The sequence below is a fragment of the Ammodytes marinus genome (assembly GCF_949987685.1).
Source record: "Ammodytes marinus genome assembly, chromosome: 14".
NCBI classification, from domain to species: Eukaryota; Metazoa; Chordata; class Actinopteri; order Uranoscopiformes; family Ammodytidae; genus Ammodytes; species Ammodytes marinus.
Window position 1 is genome coordinate 28,722,578 of NC_137218.1, and position 24,715 is coordinate 28,747,292.

At 42.7% G+C, this 24,715-nt stretch overlaps 1 protein-coding gene across 1 annotated transcript in view; it reads right to left on the bottom strand.

The window, feature by feature from the left end:
- Window positions 1–3,748: 3,748 nt before the first annotated feature.
- Window positions 3,749–24,715, bottom strand: part of cxadr (CXADR Ig-like cell adhesion molecule) — a 44,436-nt gene continuing 23,469 nt past the window's right edge. Inside the window, exons 2-7 of the mRNA XM_080040375.1 lie at window positions 19,266–19,435; window positions 14,002–14,206; window positions 9,025–9,180; window positions 8,816–8,938; window positions 7,822–7,960; window positions 3,749–6,528 (exon numbers count right to left, since the gene is read on the bottom strand). Coding sequence (XP_079896501.1) covers window positions 6,207–6,528; window positions 7,822–7,960; window positions 8,816–8,938; window positions 9,025–9,180; window positions 14,002–14,206; window positions 19,266–19,435 — 1,115 coding nt within the window. The 3' untranslated portion in view covers window positions 3,749–6,206. The remainder of the gene's footprint in view (window positions 6,529–7,821; window positions 7,961–8,815; window positions 8,939–9,024; window positions 9,181–14,001; window positions 14,207–19,265; window positions 19,436–24,715) is intronic.

Genomic DNA, 24,715 nt, shown 5'->3' on the forward strand with positions numbered 1-24,715 from the left:
TGATTCAGGGAGAAAAACTTCTATCATACATGTTGATGAACTACCAACATATGAAACCATGTGATGATGATAACTGAAGATTAGGGTGATTTGCTGAGAGAGGTAGTTTTTTCTCAAATTGTGGCAGTGGGGTAAAGTGAGACAAATGCTGTGGGGTAAAGTGAGACAGTGTATGTGCCCTCTTTTAATTAATCCATTATATTTGAGGTAGCAAGGAGACTAGTTTGAATAAGACAAAAGACAATGTGGCCTGGAGGTGGGGGTTGATGGTTGAAGGGGTGTCAGCAAGGGCATGGTTTGGCACATATGTATGTGGGGGACAGGAGAGTGACCTTCCATTAGGATCCACCAGTCACTTCCAATAGACTCTAAGTAATATGTCTTTATTTGATGAATGATACCAATAAAACAAATGCAGAAAAATATTAATCAAAGACTCAAAAGATGGAAAATGACAGCTGGGTCTAGTCCTGTGTTCTGAGTCCCAGGCTGTTCTAGCTGGTTCTGATTGTTCTTTGCTCTGACCCCCAGACACTAGCTGGCTCTAAGGGTCCTGTGTTCTGACCCTCAGACTGTGTTTTAATCTAACTGGTTATATCTGTCATTTGAATGTTAATTATTGAATATGAATTATATGGTGTATTTGATCAGAGTTACTTTCAAGTGTTTAGAAAATGTTTTTCTTAACCCATTGATGACTATGGCAATCTAGGATGCATGTCCTTAATGCCTGAGGGTTTTCTGAAAAAATAGTACGAATTGTCAAGTCTACCAAAACCTTAATATCTAAGCCTGTGTAGCACATAGAAACATGAAATAAAATACATTTAAAAGTTAAGGTTCACAGGTTTTATTTAAAGATGCTCCCTTAGCGTTTACAAACCAACAAATATTTCTAAAAATCGTCAAAATTAGATGAATTAGAAAATTATTAAATATTGTTAATAAATAGATGCAATGTGTTGTGTGATTTTTGTCAGTAGTCTATAGTAGACCTTGATTCTGCGCACCAAACGCCACTAACTGTTCCGTCGCCGACATAGCCGGCGTATTTTTTTTATTATTTTGTTTTATTTTTTTATTTTTTTGATTGAAGTGATTTTCGGCAAACCACACAACTTTTGGGTGGTCACGTGGTCTTAAAAAAATCAACGAAACCCACCTCATGTGTATTTGAACCAATGACAGTGCATTCTATGCTGGGAATGCCATGAAAATTAGATAAAGTAATAATGCTGCGCGATGCAGCATCAGGCAGGAGAGCCAATGTGGCATCGCGCAGCAGCCGTCATCAATGGGTTAATTGACCAAACCCTACGATTCTGTTACTAGTCCGACATTAGTTTTGGAATATTTGGTTTTCAATCTAGCTGTCAGGATTCTAGCTGTTACAACATGTGTTGTTATGGTAGTTTCAGAGTGGAAAAAGTAAGTGGAACAGTTTACCCCCTTGATTTCTCTGGTCTGACAACTTTTTTTTAAACAATCATATTTTCACTACCCTTTGACATGAATAAATTCTGCTAATGCCCTTTTCTAGGAAACATCCTGAATTAATGGGAAATGTGTAAATTTGACGGATAAATCATTTTAGCTCCCTTAGAGGGTAGCAAATGTAAAAAGTGCCTCACATTACCCCGTTCTCCCCTATATTTGAAAATAAATCTATTTTTAAAACAACATATTAGTGTCCAAAGTTTTTTCAAAACAAATTTTGGATACAGCTGTTTATAATGTTATGAAAATGGAGAAAAAAAACTATACGTACAGGTCTTCAGAATGCATTTCCTGCATGTTTTTGAGGAGAAAATAAATAACAACTATTAACAACACATGAAGAAATCCTTCTGTAATGACCATCAGAATTAGTGCTAAGAATGATAATGGAAAATATAGTTGATGTTAATGCTTTAGAAGTTGAGATTTTTGGTTCAGAGTATTGAAAAAAACTAAAGTTGAGATAATGGCCGGTAAATATAAGAGGAAGCAAAGTAAAGTGTGTCAACCTAAATACTACAGCAACCCAAAACAAGAGGGACCATGTCCAGACACGGATGTAGCTCCTCAGTCATTCATCCGATGTGGCTGTAAAAGCTTACAGTCACATCATCATTTGTGTCATTTTACATCCAGAGTGCAAAGAGTGCCGAGCCAAAATGTTAATGTACTGCTGTGGTGGCAAAGGAGCTCTGGCTTCATGCATATGCATATTTCTCTTCCCTAGCCAGAATCCCCCCTGCAACCCTCTCCCAACCTGACTGAGCGTTCTAAAAATGGCAGCAAGCTTAACGTGTGTGACAGCAGACTGGAGGAGACCCATGCTTTTTAGAGGCCTCTTTTGTTAGCAGGGAGCGAATCACACTTTACAAGATAAATCATCCTGCTAGCTTCAGCTTAGACTGTGTACAACCAGATAAGGTTGCCAAGGAAACCCTCACCGAGAGCCAATAAGCTGTTTCCCCCTATTCCAGCCTCCTTGATCTGTGCAAACAATTAATACCTCACCCAGGCAGGAGGGAGGGGGCTGGGGAGGTGGGAGCCTGGCTGGCACAAATCCCCAGGTGCTTAGCACTTCACCACTCTCTCTCTTCAGCTACGTGAATTCCTAAATACTATCTATGTGAATACGGACATGAGGGAAAAATAATGTTACAACTGGATACAGGGCTGGAGGATGATGTGTGACTCATCATACATTAATTCAATGAGAGAACAGCATTTAGTCCATAAATCTAATCTGCACATGTGCAGCAGCACACATCACTAATGTCCTTTTAGTGAATGTGTTGAATGCAAAGCCATAAAGGTGCCATTGTATCCATCTACATTGGTCTATGATGTGTATGACAGCTGGGTAACAGGTAGTAAAGGTATCACTGCAGCTGAACAAACCCTGATGCACAGAGGGGAGCCATTAGGATCCACCAGTCACTTCCACAGATCAATGCTCTGGGGCCTGTATTACTGACATCCATTCAAAGCAATGGCTCGTCCGCTTAGCACTGCTACTAAGTGCTTTAGTCTTTTTATTGACTAGCTGTCAACAGCAGCACACAGCGGATCTATTGACTAATAATCAGTTATCAATCTGTCAGTCATGTCAAGTTCACCCGCATGTACTGTACATGAGTACCATTGTGACAGAAAGAAAGATGTTACATGCGCATGATTGGTCCCCCAGTCATTTGCTAGGCATTTCACATCATTCAGCATAGTTCATTAGAAAGCTAATTTTGTACAACTTTGATTAGTGCTGGCTTGCAATGAAAGTAATCACCCCTCATTAACTAAGGGGGGAAACTGGGTGTAATTGAAAATAGCTTAGCAAATACTGAAACAAATGGCCACCATGCAATGCAATGCAGCACAGCAAGGGAATGACAATGAGTCAATAACAAGAGCTGCAGGATGAGTGGATGGATGGCAGGCCAGCAAGGTCATTAACCTGGGCATATTTATACTGGAGCTGAGTGGTGAGCATGGGAGACGGCAGGCGGCCGTTGTATCATTAGGTGCTTCTACAGTCAGCTGAGCTTCCACTGGCTGATTCAAACTAATCACATTCAAGACTCTGCAGGAGGGCCCAGTCCCCCCAGAGCACACACCGCTGGAGGGGCGGAGGGGGGGGGGGGGGGGGGGGGGGGGGGGGGTTGTGGAGGTTTTATAAGGCTCAAGTCAACAGCTGCTAATGCTGCTGGAAGCAAACAAATGAACAGACCTGGCTGGGTATCTCTTTTACCAAGGAGTTTTATTATTCAAAAATACACACAAAGAAAAAAATTGGTTTTCACACAGTGTGCAAAACCTCAAAAGAAATCTTCATATTAGCAAGCCAATTTCAAAAGCTACAGTTAATATTTGTTAGTAATTGTTTGTAGATTGTTCGGAGCACACACACACACACACACACACACACACAGTAACAGCACTATCTCCCTAGCAGGTGAAAGTCTAACTAAAGAGTTCTACTACAGAGACCCATCCAGACGGCACACTGCCTTCACTTACTATAGCCCTGCTCCCACATACAGTAAGAGGGTCTGACACATGTAATATAGATTTGTGGAGGAAGGCTACACTTTGCTTGGTGTGCAACATTCAATCTGTCAGGAAGTACACAGGCTTCAAGATGTTCCTACAACTAGCACCTTTCCTTAGATCCTGACACACTCATACACTCTCCAATCAGACCAGGAGCATTAACACTGCACACACCAGCCCTCCTCTGATGGTTCACAGAGAGATGTGTCAAGCACAGCACAAGCACAGCAGAGCATCACGTACATGTACATACAAACATCATCTTTATAGCATTGACTGTGCTGATTATTACCAAGGGTTACATAGACAGGATATTTATACAGACAAGAACCATTTAAGTAATGAAAAAAAAAATTATGAATTGACTTGCTTTTAAATAAAGTTAAAAAACAGACAATGAAAAAACAAAAAAAAAACAGTCATGTTTTGGAATAGAAAATAAAAAGGCATTAAGACAGTGATGAATGTTTTGTGAAGCGGTGGGGGGGGGGGGGGGGATTTGTATGAGGTCGGTGAGTGTGTGGGAAATCTCAAGACTCAACCTGATCCAATAAACAATCAATAGGCTCAATGTGAACTGATTATTCTATGGTTCTAGAGGGCTGTTCAGGGTGCTACAAGCATTACACAGTGGGCCATTGGTGGAGTGTTGGGACAAGGCACAATACAAGTTATTAGAATCTGAGGGATGACCAGAGGTGTGTAAGGCTTAAGAAAAGGAATAAAATAAGGCGCCGGAAGTAAAAAGAAACAGGTTTGCCACTCCAAGTATATGTTTGTAATGTAAGCAGGCCAGGTGAGATGTTGGGCAAACAGAGATCTGTTCATACAATAGAAATGGTTAAAGCGTGGAATAAAGCCCAAACTGCAAAGACTGGCCTATGTCAACTTACACTGACTGACTGAACAAAGCACTGACACACTGAGAAAAAACTAAACTTAAAACAAGCAGTCAAAGGCTTTTCACATTGGTTTCTCTTAATGGACACTTTTCTTCATGTAGGCAGGCTTTACATCCTTCATTAAAAAGTCTAATTAGTGCTACACAAGCCCTGTACCAGTTCATATTGACCACGGAGGGAAGGTTAAACCAGATATTGACTCTTTGTAATGCAAACAAGAAGGATTACATATGCCAGACATCTGAGGGGGGGTGACAGATACTACTGATGAAGATTATGTCTTGGCGCTCTTGTCTTGCTTGTGCTTTTGTGTGTGTGTGTGTCCTGGTGGTCACAGGGGTTAGAGGCCTGTTAGCGGTCAAACATAATCAAAGCTGATTGCTCAGTGAAGCTCTCTCTCCCCCCTCCCCCAGCTCCTTATAGACTAGCATACAGAGATCTCCTGGGGGAGCATGGGGCTCTTTCATTGTTTTTTTAAGCTTTGGTCAAGGAGTAATAATCCAGCCAATCACAAGATGTGTTGGCCTGACCCGCCCCCTCACCAACCAGCCAACCCCAAGCACTTCAGCCCCCTACCTCAACCCAGACTGGACAGTTCAAACAGCAAAGCGTTTCAACCTGAATAGTGATTTTTCGAAGGATTCATTAAAATCTTTGACTCTTTTTCTAATAAAGTCTGTCAGTCAATTTTTTCCAAAGGTCAGAACATTGAGTTTGACAATAAATGTATGGGATTAAAAATCAGAAAACGTCAGAAACTACAGACTGGATGGCCTGAAAAATGAGCACACTGTTATGTGGGCATTAAAAGACGATAAACAAACTATGCTTTCCCTTACTCCCATTCACATCCAGATATATTCACGACATACAGCTCCAGTACTTTATATACACATGCATGCACCTGTACAGCTGGCCAATTAGGGGCCTGGGTCTGTTTTGAATATAAAGTATCGCTCTACAGTAAGGGCCATCTATATTAAAAAAAAACAACATGCTTTTGCTTATGTACAATATCATTTGTATCTGGACCACTCTGCTCTACATCCCCACCAATTCATTTTCAGCGAGAAAGTCCAGGGAGTAAAATTCATAAAAGTTTTTTTTTGTATTTCTATTTGATAAAAAATGGTATGTGCTCTGTTGTGATTCCAGTACAACAGCATCTCTCTACTCAGCACACAGCAGAGCCAGGCCTCAAAAGGGAGAACAGTCCCATGTGTAAAATAATGGAGAGCTGAAAGTCAGGCTCCATTCTCCAGGCTAGACGATGGAGCCGTCCCTGTTCTGAGCAGACATCATGACGGGGATGGCCCCCATGCGGCTGAGGTTGGGCCCTGCCATCCTGCCTGCAGGCTGCGGGGGCAGGGGGGTGTGGCTCTGGGGCAAGGGGGTGCGGATGGGGGGCAGAGGGGCATGGCTGGGGGGCCGGTCGTAGTCCTCTGTGGAGGGCACCTTGTCATACTGCTGCTTCAGGTTGTACTCATGCAGGTTGGAGGGAGACATGGAGCCCAGGGAGGAGCGCTGGCTGCCCATGAAGCTGCGGGCCGTTGACACACGACTCTTGGGAGGGGGCACGTCCTCTCTGGAAGGACACACACAGCAGAGCATTTAGACAGCAGGAAAAGAAGGGGAACTCACTTTCATCAGCTTACCTGAGGGTCAGTCAAATTGAACATGGACAAACATGGTTTTTCAGGTTCTTCATAATCATAGGGAGGTTTGATGCGTCTCTAAAAGTCTCACATTAGGCCAATGTTGCTGCCCACAGTGAACCAAACAACTGATCACTCGAGGAGTCTACATGAGTCACTTGAAGAGTGAATCCATAAAGAGGGACACATCATTAAGTTTGATTGGTCTGGGCAGTGTGTTGTAGCCTGTAGAGATTGTAGTGAGGGGCCGATGCAGCCATGCCCTCTGCTCCCTCTGCCACCACATTAACAACTAATAAGCAGCAATAATCCAGTTAAATGAGCCTGAGGGGCTCCATGATGCTGCTGTGTTTCAGTCACTGTGTGTCTGTGTGTGCACGACACAGGACCACTGGTCTAATCCTCTTTGTCCTACAGCGTGAGTATGTCACATTGTGCTCACAGACAGAATGATAGTAAGCCCAGGGGATGGACAGATCCTGTGCGGCCGGATGGGGAGGTGGGGGGGGGCAGCACACATCACACAGGATCCACAGAGCAACAAAGCTTTCAAACTGATTACCACAGCTTTATTTGAGGAGAAAAAAAAAAGAGAAGAAAAACGCTGATGGAGAAAAAAACCATTTTCATGGTTGTTGGGGCTGTTGATGTGTTTGTGTGGGTTAATCACTGACTCTACCTTTAAGAACTCGGTGTTTGGAGTTAACTTGCCAGCATAGACACCAGACAGTCAGGAGCCTAAACATGTTACTAGCCCTAGAACAAGCCTAACAGAGCAGGTCAAGTTAGTCTGAGCCGGTTGTTGAGGTCAGTGGTGTTAGCATGTTAGCACCGTTGTCTGTGGTCATACACACATGCTGGTCTTCATGTAAACCCCAGCTGGCTAACACATAATCCAACAGCTATATTTACACATCCATGCTCTTCTATTCTGATTGGCCAAATATATTGACATGCAGAGCACATGGAATAAGCCACCATTTTCTCTCTGCGATACCTACTGTATACAGCGATATAAAATGTGCGGTAACAATACCTTTTCAGCATAATGTGCAGCCCTACGTCATACTACATGGGGAGCTGAGAGAAAACAACCCCACGTACCCCATGACATTTCTTATGCCTACATTCAAATCTAGTGTTATACAACCTGACCTGTTCCTCATTATATTATAATAAAGAGTTTGAATAGCCAAGTGCCACTGATGTGTTGGTGAGCGTACCTGATCTCGTTGCAGATTTCCTTCTCGTACTTCTTCTTGTGCCGGGCGCGGAAGCAGCAGAAGAGGATGATGGCGATAATGATGAGGATGAGGAGGACAGCTATGATGGCTCCTGCTACGATGCCTGCTGTGTTAGGGGCTGAACAAGACAAGCAGACAGGGGGAGAAGGTGATGTGATGTCATGTGACTAGCAATACCTTCAAAACAACTAAGGGCAAACAAAGAGCTCAGAATATAGCGGTGGGTATAGCGACGGCAGAGTGATGCTTGGCCCATGGCTTTGACTGTTCAGGACTCATGACCAGTGAGTGACCACTTCATAGCATCTACAACCTTCTCACAGCTCAGCACTTTGAAAGTCAATTTACAAGTTTCACTCAGCAGGTATAAACAGCGCAGGTTCATGGAGAATGTTGGGCTTTTATTCAGCTCCTCCACCTTCGCTAAATTAAAATAAATAAATAAAAAACACTAATTTTTAAGCCTTTTGACGGTGGCAAATGACGCATATAGCTCTTATTTATTTTTTTGCTTTCAAAACATTCAAAAACGTTATATATATATACTTATATCCCCAGATTGTGAAGTGAGGGTGGATCAATGTAAATGAAATAGCACCATGGCACATGAAATAGATAAAACATGCCAATGGAAAAACGTGATACGGCTTTATCATGTTTTAAGTGGTACTGAAGATCAGTATCACCTTTTGTTTTGGCTTTCTGCAACACATTTTCTCTTCATCTTTGCAGTAAGTTTAAGTTGTTGGATTGTCGTATGTGTTTTTGAACACACATACCACCTGAAACCGCAGCGTGTTACTCCTAATGGAAATGTTTTAGGTCATTGAAGCTAAATACAGCTTTACAGAGCTGCTAGCATGACACTACACTCTTAACTTCTCAATGTTAATATGAATATGTTGGTCAAATGGACTCTGGCTGTCCTGTTACAAACGGTACGGGTACAACTCAAAGTTAGATGGGTACTCACGAGGTGTCACATTGAGATGCAGTATACACTCCTCCATGCCAACCCGGTTTCTGGCAGTGCAGCGGTAAGTGCCAGATGCACTGGCAGATGCGTTCTTCACATTAATGGTGCCTCCCACAGGATCTGGAGAGGGCAAACACATTGATGAAGAGGGGACCTGTGTGGAGGACTTTGACAGTTTGGGGGGGTATGAAAGGGTCCATTATTACCCAACACGGCGGAGGCGGGCAGTATCTTGTTGTCACTGCTCTTCTCCCAGGAGTAGTGCAGGGGACTGGTGCCCTCGTGAGATAGACACTTCAGCACCACGTCTTTGCCTTCCAGTGTGGGGCCTTCGGCGTAGCACCTGGGCCTGGATGGCTTCACTGTGCACAGAGAAGGAATGGAGGAGAGTGATTGAGGGAGGTGAACTATAGCAGACAGTACCAGGTGGTCACATTGGCTTTGGAACAACAGAGTTTTCCTGACTACAACCCTGTTCTCTGTCAATCCTCCATGTTGTGTGCCTGTGTGTGTTCTTGTGTGTTCCTAAAGTTGATTTCCTCCCTGGCTCATCAGCATAATGAGAGCAGTAATCAGAGTCATTGATACAGCTGCTGTCATTACAGGAGCCGTCACTCAGGAGAGAGAGGGAATGGGGCTGCGTGACACCACACACACACACACACACACACACACACACACACACGCACACGCGCGCACGCACACTCGCACACGCACAGGGTTAAGGATGGAGGCAAAGCTGGCTGTCTTAAAGCCAAACGTCTGCAAACACTCGCTCAGTCTCAGTGTTGGCAGGAGATGAGATGGGGGATTGAAAAACAAACAGTGTTCCAAATTGAAAACAGACTCTACGACTCTAGTGGAGCCCAGACACACAGTCAGCCAGCCAGGGAGAAGGGAGAGAGGGGCAGGGCAAGAGAGAGAGACCATGAGGGGGTGATGTTTGGGTAGAAAAGGTCTCAGGACATAATCCAAGTCTGTACATTGTGTTTACTGACAGAAAGCTGACATTGTGGCCTTCTGTAACTACAAAAGCCAGGATTGGGGCCTCTCCGGATCAGAGGCAGGTGTGAGGAGGGGGGATTAACAGGAGACTGACAGGACTGAGTGCTCCTATTAATCTAATAAACACACATGGGGTCAGGGCAGAGAGCGGGACAGCTGAAATGAAAGGAGCACTGATGGACAGATGGTAGGGGTGGTGGGGGCCAAGGCTGCACACATCCTAACTCATTGGTGCGCTCTGTACCTACACACACACACACACACACACACATTCATACAACACAGTAAATGTCACAGAGGGATGACATTTTGAATGCACCTTTTAAAAAGGTGAAAGTGAATTCCAGGCACTGAGGGGCTGTTACACACTATGCTCATATTAGCAGATTTATTTGTTTGGAAGATGAGGTCAAAGAAAGAAGGTGAGAGGCTTGAGGAGCACAGGGAGATAAAGGGCAACCCGCCTCTGTTAATCCAACACTGAATACAGATTTATGAGTTGCCCAAGGTTATCTTGTGGAGCAGATAAGTAAAAAGGCAGAGCTAGATTGCGGTATGCATAGGGGTTTACGAGTAACACAACTTCAAAGAGTGACAACTGATTGTCGGTTAAAGATGGAGTGGATTGGCTACTGGGCCTTTCAGGTAATCCTGGGTGCCATTGATTGGCTGTTGTTGGAGATTGTAGGCGGGGTCTAGTCACAAAGAGTTGGTTTAGTGGCTGACATGCAGGTGGCTACTCTCCTCCCGTTAACTTCAACGTCCTGCTGCAACCAGAGGAGAATACACAACCAGGGATACTATGTCCACTGCAGGTGACAGCATGTGTGTGTGTGTGTGTGTGTGTGAGTGTGTGTGCACCTGCATATGGTAGTGTCTGTGACAACAAGCCACAGCACAACTCTCCGTGCTCCAATCCCCATACTATTTAGTATAGTAGATAAAGATTTAGGATGTCCAAATTCTCATAGTCAGATTAAGTATACTTAATAATACCCGGATGTCTACCAGATCAGGTTGAGATTTTTAGTATTGAAATCAGCATGCTATTTGGGCGATTCTGACCCACAATCCAGTTCTCAGCAGAAGTGATGTCACTTTGACGGAGCCTCCGTATGAAAACAACCGGCGATGAGACGGATATAAAAGCAAGAGGCAAGATCAAGGCGCAATGTCATGATGAAATAAATAAATAAATAAGTAAAAGTATGTCCCTAATGTAAGCTTACTGCATGCTAACTAAAGCCTTAGTATGATCAGCTGTAGTATGTAGAATAGAAAAAGAATGGAGAGGATTAGGAAGACAGGGTCAGTGTAGAGATGGAGGCGTGTTTGTGTTCATGGCCCATCCACCTTGTGACAACATCAACCTGAAGGTAAAATGCAGAGCAGGCAACATGTCCTCACCTCTCCTTGTCAATGTTACTTTGCTGAGAACAGGGCCAGCCACTAGGGTCAATAGAGAACAGGGCCAGCCACTAGGGTCAATAGCTAGCAGCCTGTCAGCTTATGTAGCCTTAGGCTCTCTCTCTCTCTCTCTCTCTCTCTTTTTCTCAAGCACACACACCCACGCTATGCTGTAGCTTTATGCCTCTGCATTTTAATCCCATTTAAAGTTTGATTTACATTTGTGTCACTTAGCTCTTCTCACAACAGGAGACAGTCCACAAATGAAATGAGCTGTAGTCTCAGTTAATGATCAGTTATCTCTGGCCATTCATCCATGTTATTAGAGGACTGCTATAGTGGTGACACAACACTACTACTGTGGAACCCGTTTGTTTTCCAAGAGTGCACTAACTAGTGTACACATGATCATATGTCACAGCCATTGTGTCAAGCCCAGCCTACTGTAGAAAGGAGAAACTCTTCTGATAACAGGTGTGTGATAACAGAACAGTACACAGCTCATACTGCAACACACACCAGTGCAGCCGATGTGGCTTTTTCCCCCAATCCAAATACCAGGCGGGTTTCGGGAGGCCGTACACATTCGACAACATTTAGACAGTGGAACGATCAGAAAGGCCTGTGTGTGTGTGTGTGTGTGTGTGTGTGTGTGTGTGTGTGTGTGTGTGTGTGTGTGTGTGTGTGTGTGTGTGTGTGTGTGTGTGTGTGTGTTTTCTAGGGAGTGAATCATCTGACTGATGTGTCATCATCTCACCCTGTGCAATACAAAGCCTGCTGAGGTTTGTGCACATTTAAAAGACCAGATGACAATTTGCCCTTTGTAAACATTTCAGACTATTAGTTTAATAATCATTTCATATTAATGGTTTAATAAACTTTGCCTGGGCTATCTAAGGTATTAATTAAGTTCTCACAATACATCATGTGTCATAATCTACATTATTGTTAATATGCAGTTCTATAATAGGAATATAGCTTATTTAGGAAAGTATACAGACCCTAAAAATGATATAACATTGAGTTTGTTTATACCGTATTTTCCGCACTATAAGCTGCACTGGACAATAAGCCGCAGGTGTTATAATGTTTAATTACCATATGTAAGAATTCGTGCACAGAGGGGATTGTCGGGAAAGAGATGGCTGCTTGAGGAAGCTCCCACATTTCAACAAACAAGTTGCATATTTGCATAACGTACGTAAGTGTTACCATTTAGAGTAATAGTAGCTACTAGGGATGGGCACGAGTGTTTTCGCTACTCGTGTGATCGCTTGCATTCCTCGAGGATCAATCGATTCCTCGTTAAACTTTTTTAAATTTTTAGAACGCAACGCATCTGTCTACAGAACAACGGTTGACTGCAATAAAGCGCTCAATGCTTATGTCAAACAGTCACAGTTGCCATATGATATTAAGGATTTATTCCCACAAGTTTAAAACACATTTTCCTCACTGAAAGTAATTAAATAGACGGTCACGGGCCACAATTTAAACCGATCGAGTAGGTCTGCGGTGGGGAGAAAAGAAGCATGGGCTGTAGTTGTAACAATTTTTGCTAAGTCACCATTTAAGGCGAGACACCCCAGGTGAATAGGGATTTTTTTTAAACTTACAGATATCATCATGAAACTTTGCCAGTTGATTACTGACAGTAACACAATTATTTTTTGTATTACATGTTTTTCTTTAATATTTTGTTAAATATGCAAATATGGCAATATTTAACCAATTATGCGTAAATTTGGGTCATTTTTCGAGAAAAAAAATCTAGATGTTGGATAAAGCCAGAGTTAAAATCTCTATTTTATTTTAAGCACATATTAGTTTCTAAAGTTTTTACACAACAGATTTTGGATACAGCCTTTTTTCATTTAATAAATCAAAAAATACTATGTAGGAGGAAAATGTATCATAAATCAGACAATTAACAATATATTAACAAATCCTTGCAATGTTTTGGGAAGGTTTCTACGCACACCTTTATAAATGAGGCCCCTGGAGTCTACTCATTACTAACTGAGAGTAACAGGTGTCATCTCCCCTTTTTATAAACGTAACTTTATCATCTGCTTTGAAATAATTGGACAGTTATATTCCTGAAAATGTTCTGGAGAAAGGAGAGACTGTGTTCAGCTCCGCGGTGCTGTGGAGAACACAGGCTGTGTTGCGGTGGCACGGAGGTGGCAGTTATTTACAGTTGATGTTTGACACAACGCTCAGTTTATTGCACTTGCATCAAAATATATAATTTTGTTAAACTTTATTTTATCCGTTTTGGGCCGTTTTGTACACTATATAACATTTTAAAATAGGGGCGGCCCGCCGGCCTAAAGGCTACTGACACTTAAAAAAAAAAAAAAAAGAAGATTTTCCTCATCCACCAATCGAGTTCATTTGAAACGAGGAGTACTCGATTACTAACGCCCATCCCTAGTAGCTACAGAACATATACTGTGCTGTGTAATAACAGGGTCGAAAAATGGGGAAAAAGTCGCAGCTTATAGTCCGAAAAGTACGGTAAATGAGAAATAATTTTGTTCATCAAGATTTATTCTTATGATTAATTAGAAATGGTGACTGCATTGTTAACTGAATAAAAACATTAAAAGGCTCATCCTTCCAGACATAATGACAGAGCATCTGGGGGTGAGAAGAGCATGGTATTGGGGCATGGCTCTACAGCCTGTTGCTTTAGAAGGAATTACATGAGAGCAGCCATGGAGGTCAACGGCTGTGTGTAATGGGGCCTTGTGTTGTGTTCCACTCACCCATGACTATGAGCAGCATCTTCCTGCTGCGAATGCCCGGGGCCTTCTTCACCTTACACTGGTAGGTTCCAGAGTCAGAGTCCTTCAGGCCGGTCAGGTTGATGGAGGCGTCTCCGTTCTTGGGGTCGGCTGAGTTGAAGTGGACCCGGCCCTTCATGGGGGCGTAGTAGTCCTCATAGGCCCTGTCTCCTGAGTACAGGATCACCTGGAGGGAAGGAGTGGAGGACAGAGAGGCTCAGGTTAACAACTTTAACCCTAGGATACAGCCTATAGCCAACTCATTTTCTTATGAAAAATAAGAAAAAAGTCCTTCTAGAAAATGTTTAAGGCGGCCTTGAAATGACGACTTGCGTGCTATTCTCTTAAGGAAAGGCTGTGCTCGCTGATCCAACCGTAGTATAATGGAAGAGAGAACGCACTGTCTTTTATCTTTAAAATACCCTTCAGCCTGGCTCACACACACACACACACACACACACACACACACACACACACACACACACACACACACACACACACACACACACACACACACACACACACACACACACACACACACACACACACACACACACACACACACACACACACACACACACACACACACACACACACACACACACACACACACACACACACACACACACACACACACACACACACAATAAAGACCAGGTGGAGTCAACAAGGAGCCTCATCGCTAGTTACTGGGGTGATGGGGGAACCAGAAGACAGGAGGAAAATAACAAGTAGGGTATCAGGAAAGCAAACAATGAAAAGAGTTCTCATTCTCTTTTAGACACAGGCATATTCTTCCATCTCTCCATGGAGACAGTCATCAACAGGCGAACTGTGCCATGATCAACACAGTAATACCCCTGGGTACAGACTACATGCAGGAGCAGAGGAGGAATAATAAAGGAATCAGAGGACGTACAGCACTCAAAGAGGAACACAGTGAACTTCTCCTTTCCTGCCCCATTTCCAACTGAAAGACTAGTTCTGCAAGTGGAAAGGCAGGCAGGCAGGCAGGCAGGCAGGCAGGCAGGGAGACAGTCAGGCAGGCAGGGAGACAGTCAGACAGACAGGCAGGCAGGGAGACAGTCAGTCAGACAGACAGGCAGGCAGGCAGGGAGGCAGACAGGCAGGCAGGCAGGCAGTCAGTCAGACAGGCAGGCAGGCAGTCAGTCAGGCAGACAGACAGGGTTCATCTTGTACATATTAGCCACGTAAACAGGTAATGCAGTGAACATTCCTCGTGGCTCTCCGGGGAGGGAAACCTATCCTTCTTACCACACTGGGGATGAAAACATCACAAGGAATAACAGCAATAAGCCAGATGAGAGGAGCATGGAGGAGAGAGAGGAAATGAAATAGCCCCAAGCCCAGACAGACAAGGAGTCTCACTTGGGATCAAGCACTTCACAGGCACACAGAGAGGGGGGAGGGTACACACAGGCACACCTCAAGTAAAATATAAAAAATAAAAGATCTTAACTGCACAATAACCTTGAGAATCATGATCCAATGAAGGAAAAATCCCATAAAGAGCCTTGGGAATGAAAATGGAAAAAGGTCAAATGACTAGACAAGCAGGAGAGCAGCGTTTCCTAACAGGTAGGACACTCAATGATCCATGGTCATCATGCTGCAGAGGTAACAGAGCTGGACTGGCCAGGCTTAGTTGAGTCACACACATGATGAGTACGAGTATCTTTATGATGTAAAGATGAGCTCATTGTCATGTGATGCATGTCGCTCAGTGAGGGAAGAGGAAGAGCTGAGATCAGTTGATACCTGTATACTGTGAACAAGCTGCAGAGCTCAGGGAGTGCACTATACTGTCCTTACTTTGAACTGCTTTGTTAACTTTACCAGACCTGCTACCCCACATGACAATGTATTGAGTGTCCTTTAACACCGAGGCTTAAGAGAAGTGAACAGAATGTGGCCATTAGCATTCACCATCATCACTGATACACAGACAGTGCTATGGCTTTATGTCCAAATCCTCCAATACTTTGTCAACACGCAACCATTGCAGTCACAATAACCTCAGTAAACAAAAGGCTCACCGACAACAACAAACTATGAGATGGGATAAAGCTATGTCATTTTAATTCATCTTTCCTTTAGTTGTCATAATTGTTTTCACAGCCATAGTTAAAAATTCGGAGCACACCCTCCTTTCAGCTAATCTGTAGCCAGGCAGTGGGAGCCAAATGCAAATGACTGTTACTGTAGGCATGCCCGGCATCTCTCAGTCAACCCTAACAAAGCAACAAGCATTTAGCTATGCCTCACCACCTTCAAATAGGCCCTGATGATACATGTGGGATGTGTCCATCACTCCCAACACATACTGGACTCAATAGATAATGCTGTGGCTTTACTTTTGATTGCATCATCACAAAGCCAATCGTTAGCCTCATAGCATAATTGCCTAAATCATATTTACTCTATTACTACTCTACTTTTACTCTACATCTACTTTTCGTTAGCCTAATAGCATAATTGCCTAAGTCATATTTTAAGGGTTATAGAGTAGATGTAGAGTAGAGTAAATGTAGAGTAAAAGTAGAGTAAATATGATTTAGACAATTATGCTATGAGGCTAACGCAATGCAGTTAAACATATAGTTCATTAATAAGATTAGAGTTAAGTGGAATTAGCCCATGCCTGGCACACCTCATCTGCTTACAAAAAGTTAAAAAAAGTAAACCACAGCTTTTTGTTGCCAGTTGTGAGTGTGTGTCGAGTAGTATTGTGTTTGTGTGGATGTGTTCATGTGAACCCATGCAGTCAGAGGTCCACCATGCTGGCTGCCTCTGGATACAAACTTTCCTCTTCATTCTCATTTCTTTGGCTGACCCGGTAGCCTTGGTCCTCTGAGATATGCCTAATCTTCTTTAACACTGTCACATATATTAGACCAGCGCTTTGGAATTAATTTGCCACTAATTACCAAGCATTGAAAGTGACCAGTACTTTGTATTGGTGGAAGGCTCTACCATTGAGGGCATGTGAGCGTCTGTATAGCCAACACAGTCTGCTAGGTCAAGGAGAACAAATACGTTCAGAGAGATGTCGGGCTCCTTTAAATTCATACAAAGATTTGGCAACACTACTGGGTGAGCAGCCAGACCTCCGCAAAGTGGCACGTCATAGAGAAAATAAACTGTGGAACCAGATTTGATATATTTCTACAGCTGCATTCATACATGAAGAGGAGGAGAGGTCCTACTGGGGAACCACCCACACTGAATACTGGGCTCCCTTTAGTATCATTCATACCCTGTTTATACTAAAAAACTCAACGGTGCATCCGCAAAAATACTTTTGCATCCAGTTTCTCTGGTAGCGCTGCCTTCACGGCTCCACTTCACACATGCGTAGTCTATAACATTTGCTGTCAAAATACCCACACGCGAGTTATAAAGTTAGAAGACAACATAAAATGCACGGTGTGTCGTGCAGGGCTAAAATATAACACTCGACAATTTAGTCTAAGCGATTAGTAAGTTATTGAGACCACCCGCCACTTTGGCTGGGGAAAGATTTGTGCTCTACCGGTTTTTCTAGCAAAATAAACTTGTGTCACCACTTGTAATGCCAGGGATATGGCTTAATACATAAAAAACACTATCTATAGATCAGCGCGCAGCAGTTAAGTTACTGTTCAAACAAAAAGAGCATTAAGGCTATGGCTTCACAGTAAAAGCATTTCACTAGCTTCACATTAACAGCATTTCACTGGACAAGCGTGAGTTGACTTTATTTTGAAGTACGCCTAACAGGAAGGTATCTGCCGACACAGCCCCGCAGCGCTGCAGTCACTAACAGCATGTCTTCTGTTGTCACGAGGGAAGTTTTCAAATCAGTTGCGTCTGAATGTTTTAACTTTTGAAACCGTAAAGGGGAAAACGGTTTTCACCGTGTAAAGGGCCCCTCACACACTGGAAACAAGAGCAAATGTAAAAAAGTGATTACGTACATATTTCATGAGAAAATAATTTATAGTTCAAGAATAGATAATAATGATGATAGACCATTAACTCCACTACACTGTTTAATGATTCAGGATGAACAACAGAGCAGGGCAAAGACACATGGATGGGGATTTGGTGAGAGCAGTGACTGGCAGCAGGAGTACAGAGGTGGACCTGGGTGAATAGGGCTGGTTGGCTGGCTGGACAGAGGGGACCTTTTGGTAACATTGGGTCAAATGAGGAGGTAAAGCCACAGGATAGTGGGGGAAGTAAAGAGAGGAAGGCTTTGTGACAGGTGGGGGACTGGAGAGCACAGCAGGAGTCAGATATCTCTATGGGGCATGAGGAGGTCCTGTACAGCTGTGTAGTCTTGTCTTTGGGCCACGCTGGATAGGAAAGACTGTGATAGAGACAGCTCCCCTTGCTCCGGCTATGTGTCAGTGTGAGCACTACACAGAACACATGAGGCTCAAGTGACATTTCTCTTGTATACTTCCTATGTCGCATTGTACATTGTTAAAAACACACCTAGCATAGGAGCTGTATTGCATCTCTTGCACACAGGCACCACAACAACAGAAGAGATTAGTGCAAAATCACATACACTGCAGGAGAAAACATTCATTCAGATGGATTTCTTTCTGTACGATTTTGAAGTAATTTCTAAAGCTACATAAAGAAGATGAGGTTGGAAAAGATTCAATCTACTATCTACCAACCACTTAGCCTGGCACCGCCCGCCTACCTACTTCAGCTCAATTTTCATTTCACTTCAGTAGTCAGTCTGGGGCTGTGGTGTATTCCTGTATTCCTGCTAAGGCAGATTTCTGCCGGTCCAATCAGCGAACAGAGAGAGTGGCTGAGAACGATGACGTCGAAGTCGCGCTCCAGTTTCGGTTGAAGTCAGAAGCCGGCTCATGACATACGTCACGACCAAACGTTATGCGATTGGTTGACCAATACAGAGTGGCACTGGGCAAATCCAATAGTTTTAAACTTCAACAGACACCCGCCTTCAAGTGAGTGAACGTTTGTCAATAGAGCAGTTCCAGACCTTCTGTACAAATGAAATGAAGTACGATGGTCTGGTAGGACCAGGCTACCAACCACTATCTACCAAGAAGCAAGAACACAACTCAACTTCTATGAACATGGATATGGATATAATTACTGTGCTTAACACCAGTCCAGTGCAGACTAGTACACTGCCAAATGTACTGTCAAACGCCATCTTTGAAATCAAACTAGAATTTGTAGGCACCGTCTACACGTACCACTTTGTCCTCTTTCTGGTTGTCGGAGGACAACAGGCTCCATTCGATATCCAGCGGTCCAGAGTCTTCAGGGGCCAGCGTGAACTGACAGTCCAGCTTCACACTCTGCCCGCTGGCCTTTTCTATGGACGTCAGGGCCGTAGACGTAAGCTCCAGAGCAGAGGCCCAACCTGGACACACACACACAAAGAGAGGACATTCATTTTTAAACACTGGAAGAAACATAGTAATAAAACAATTGGACTTACATTCAAGTACATCAACTCAATTCAAAGGGTGTCCACTTAAGTAAAGGACTTAACTTCTAAGGCCTTATGTAAGGAAGCTTTTCCAGATGTACAGATGAGCTGATTTCAGACCTAGAGGCTCTTTCCACCTAAATGCATCCATGCAGCAAAGGATAATAACATTTGACATTTTAAATATATAAATGAATTTAGATGACAGCTGCACTATTTAATAGCCTACTGTAGTTTGAGTGGTGCAACATATCACTCAAGTCTATTTTACACAATTAGAAATCTTGTTTTCCTGCTTTGGCAGCAAAAAAAAAAAAAAAGCCTTTGATTTGACTTTTTTGAAGCTTATTCTTCACACAAACATAGCAATGACATACACCCTGCAATCCAATTCACATACTTTTTCTTTTTACTATACTACATACTAAAGTACAGAAGAGTTTTAGGGGCCACAGGAGAGAAAATAAATCAGATAAGGAAGTTTTTTTTCATTATGTCGAGAAATGTCAAGAATAAAGACGAATACTCCACAATGCTATTGGAGTTAGTGGGGCATTTATGTATTTTCAGTATACTACAATTTACATGCATGTATTGGGACACCCTAAATCTTTTTCTGGGGTACTAAATAGTAGGGAAGTATGGGGATTGGAACACAGGGCGTATTATTTGGATGCAAACTTTATGAAAATTGTTTGAAGTGCTTTACAGAAATATTTTCAGTCAACTGTCCAATTCTTTCATTCAGGAAACGTGTCACTTATAAATGAAATATGGCCACATCTTGTCTAGAAGTAACTCTTAAAATATGCATCATGTAAATCCCCACAGTGAATACGAGACACTGGTGGAGCGGCGGCACACATTTGAGCTGAAGGAATGCTGATAATGGAAGAGAAAACTGGAGCCCGCCATCACCAGACTCTTTAAGAATGTATATTTAGAAACGAATAAACATCATTTCCTGGTGACATCAACTGGGTTTAGATTCTCCATTCAATAAGAGATTTAAGCCTCAGCTGCAGGGACACAGCCCAGAGAGAATGGACCTGTCACATGCTGCCTCGACACATTAAAGTCCCTCTGACAGGCTGCCACCTTCCAGTCAGTGAGCGGGAGGGGAGAACGGCTTAAAAAAGAGAATATAACCACAATATGTTAATGCTAAAAAAAAGTGCTGAAAATGTGTAACACGCCTCATGTTGTACAAAAGACACCACACACACACACACACGTTCTGCTGATAATATAAGTGAATGTTCACTAATCTACAACATTAAAACCATAGCATTTCCCTTAGCTACATCTGGATCTCATTTAACGGAGCCACAGAGCAAAGTTGATTGGTGAAACAGGAGCCAGGCCTGGCACATGTAAACACTTTGTTAACCTCCTTTCTCCTGCTGGAGAGCTTTCTTTGTTCAATACAAGGTTTCCATTAATGTCAGACAAATGAGAGCATGTGCTTCTGTGCCAACACAAAGAGGTCTGGAAGCAGTCTTCAAAGAGCATTCTATTGTGTACTGTGGTAAAGATGGTTTTGTACAAGGGCTTTCATCCCCTTTACACTATGAATATGAGCTACACAACATGGCCATTCCTTCTCTGTTTGATTCATTTGACTCCATGGCAGGAGGTAGACATGAAGGAGCAGCCCATCCTAATTCAATTGATTGTACTGTATTTATCTGATTGTACGGTGTCCTTGAGAGTTGTGAAAGGCTCCTTTAAATAAAATGTATTATTACTATTACTATTGTTATTATTATTATTTTATTATTATTATTATTATTATTATTATTATTATTATTATTATTATTATTATTATTATTATTATTATTCTATGGCAGTGTTGTGCTGATTCTCATTCAAACATACTAACACTTAGAGCAAAGTCAAGATTCCACTTATGGATCTTTATTATGAAACCAAAATAATAAAACTATGTATTGAGTTGCTATTGGAATGGACACACAGGATTGTGGACAGCTCAATGTGTGAGGGATGTTTCTAGAGGAAGAAGAATTGAAGCTACAGGTTCAAGTCCCTGCTGCTTCTCATGTCACACCCACTATTGTTGAAGGTGGGAGCACAAAGCACAGGCCTATCTGTATTCCCTGTGTGCTGGTGCTGCAGCTGGCTGCTTCAGCCCACAGACTGACAGCCGCTGTTGAAGGGAGCGATCCGTAGCCTTCAGCAGAAGCTAGAGAAACAGAGAGAACTGAGATACGTGTCCATCACTGTCCAAACGCATACTCGCCTTGGCACGACACAAAGCTCCGTCAATTCATCAAGCACTTAAAAAGGACCGGAGGCATTTTTTTGTATTGCCTTCTATGGGGAAAAGAAAGCATTCGGCTAAAAGGGTTTATCCCAGAGATGTTTTTCTGATGGGTAATAAAAGGGACACAGTCTGTTAAATCAGTGACGGACCTTTGAGGACTTAAAACAGCATTACATTTAAATTACAGTTCAGCTGGAGGCCTCACAGAATAGAGAATCATTTACATCACAGGGAATCTTCCCTTCCAGTGGTGTGCTTGGAACGCTGCTGATGTGGTGGCTCAGGTCACACTCGCAGTAGTGCCAAGGCAGAGGAGGTTTAAGGTTCATTCAACCATATTCTATCATCCCACTGAACTCAGCCACTGCAACAATAAAGAGAGTGTTTGATTGGTTTCTTAAATCACAAAGTATTCCATTAAAGCAGGCAGGCACATGTTGTCAAATAAAAACATTTTCCCCAATCAGCTGAGTTCTACACCAAACAAACCTATTCTGCTAATGTGCATCAATCAATTATCAACATGTTCATTCAAATGTGATGACTTCTGGGTGTTGCTTGCTGACGTTTCCCACACATTCAATTCAATGTGAACCAGCCAGACCCACACTGAACTGAGGCAGGTTCGTGTTCAACCCCAAAACCATTCACTCTGACGGCCTCCACACACATCCTGCGTCTACCTCTGGAGCGCGTCGTCGCCTTACCTTACTGCTGCCTCTCTCGCGCTTTTCTCGGACACACATACAACGTCTTAACTGCTGCTGCAGCGCTGCTTCTAAAAGCCCTATCTTTCTACATAGAGTTTTCATAGATAATTCCCATTAAAAATGAAGTTCTTTCATGTCATTTATAGGGATGGGGATCGTTAATTTTTATTGATATTGATACCATTATCAAGACGCCTTATCGATCCGGGTCTTTATCGATACCACTATTGATACTTTTCTATTATTTTGTTGAAAGAGAACTTGTATTATTGCTTTAATTGCCTATAGATGATCAGAGCTCAAGATAGGACGTTAAACAAGTCATAATTCCATAGTTACTATCTATTTTATATTGCTGAATAAACAAGTTTTCACCAAAACTGTATTATTAAAGTTTCTCCCCAAAAACTACATTTTATTTTTTGTTACATTTGAACACCATGATGAGCTTTTATTTACCTTCGCCGACCTGAACACAACACATTTGACACAGTTAGCAACTTTTTTTAAGCTAACTAGCTCTATATCCAATGCTATATCCTGCCGATTTTAACATGGATTTGAAAACTGGATAACTATTTTTAACTGACGGGACTTTCTACACTGTCCGGTTGTGTGATAACTACTGCTGCTGCTTTGAATGAATGTTGATGCGCGCGATGCCGACTCTCCGAGCCCGTCTGCAGCAGCAGCAGCTGTGCGCATTTTTTTTCTTTTTTTTTGGACTACCGGTAAATGGATACGGAGTTGAAGGATTTTATTTTTTTAACCCAAAGACAGTTGAAGGTGGGGGCGCCTTTAGCTCAGTCGGTAAGGCGTCCCCCTTCCGGGCCGGGCCCAGCAGCAGACCCGGGTTCGATTCCCACCCGCGGTCATTCTCTGCATGTCACTCCCCTCTCTGCCCCATTTCACCTCTGTCTCTCTGCACTGTCAAATAAAGCATAAAAATGCCCCCCAAAAAAAAGACAGTTGAAGGTAGGCCTAGAACACTTTTATATGCAGTCTATGATGCAGACCAGTGATAAGATATGACACTGAAGTTATTCGATTTTTAAATGACATGACTCTGCTTGAAATGTAACATTACGTCATACTGGACTCGATAAGGGTATCGATAAGCTCTAACCTTATTGATTTTCAGGTTTTGAATAAAGCGGAACCGGGTCCTTAATAGAACCGGGTTTCGATCCCCAATCCCTAGTCATTTATGATGCATATGATTTATATTGGAGTCTAATATTGAGTCTCGGCAGTAATCCGTGCGCCCCATTGCCTTTTTATTTTTTTGTCACATTTTTGCTTGTTGGAAGTTTTATTTTGAAAGGGACACACCAGGAAATGGTGAAACTACAGTGAAAGCTGCTGGTATGAAGTCAATATGACTCTCAGCAGAGTATTTCTCTATCAGTTAAAGCAGAGACACCCGAGAGAGACGCACGGCTCTCAGAAAAAAATAGGCGAGCCTCCTGGGGTAAAGGGGAGTGTCCGTCTGCAGCGCGGCACAGGTTGGATGTGTGCCCGCTCTAGGTTGATTACATGGTCAGTGACAAAGTCAGAAGCAGACGCGCAGTAGACGCTCAGTAGAGGTAGGATGTGTGTGGAGGCAGTGACACTTGCTTATTGAATGTATGTTCAATGTTACAGAGAAATGTGTAAGATGTATCATAAAGGCAAAACATGGAACCACCAATGCATTCTAGTAGTATCAATATTACATGCCCCAGTCCTTTCATTTGACATGATCCTCCCTCCTCAGCAAAAGGCTTTTCTTTAGAAAAACAGTGACACATTTTTACACTTGGGTCACAAGTACACAGAGTGCCCTCTATTCAGTGAAATGCCAATCATTGCAATGGACATGCAAGCTCAGTAAAAAAAAAAAACCTTTTAATCAATTTGTCAAAAGTAAATTGAATGAGGCCTGTGAACAGGGCAGGCAGGAGTGAAATGAGTCCTGATGAACATTATATGACCAGGTAAGCCCAGTGGAATCAATGGCTGCCTGCCAGCTACAGAACATGTGTGTGAATGCTGAGAAGCTGAAAGCACTGATGGAAATGCAGAATGTTTGAAATAACACAGAAAATGTGGTCAAATGTTCAATTTTTCTCAACGATATTGAATATGTATTACCTTATGTGCAACCAACAAAGCTTAAGTTTTTAAACATCCATTTAAAGAGTTTAAACTAGGGCTGCAACAACCAATCGATTAAAA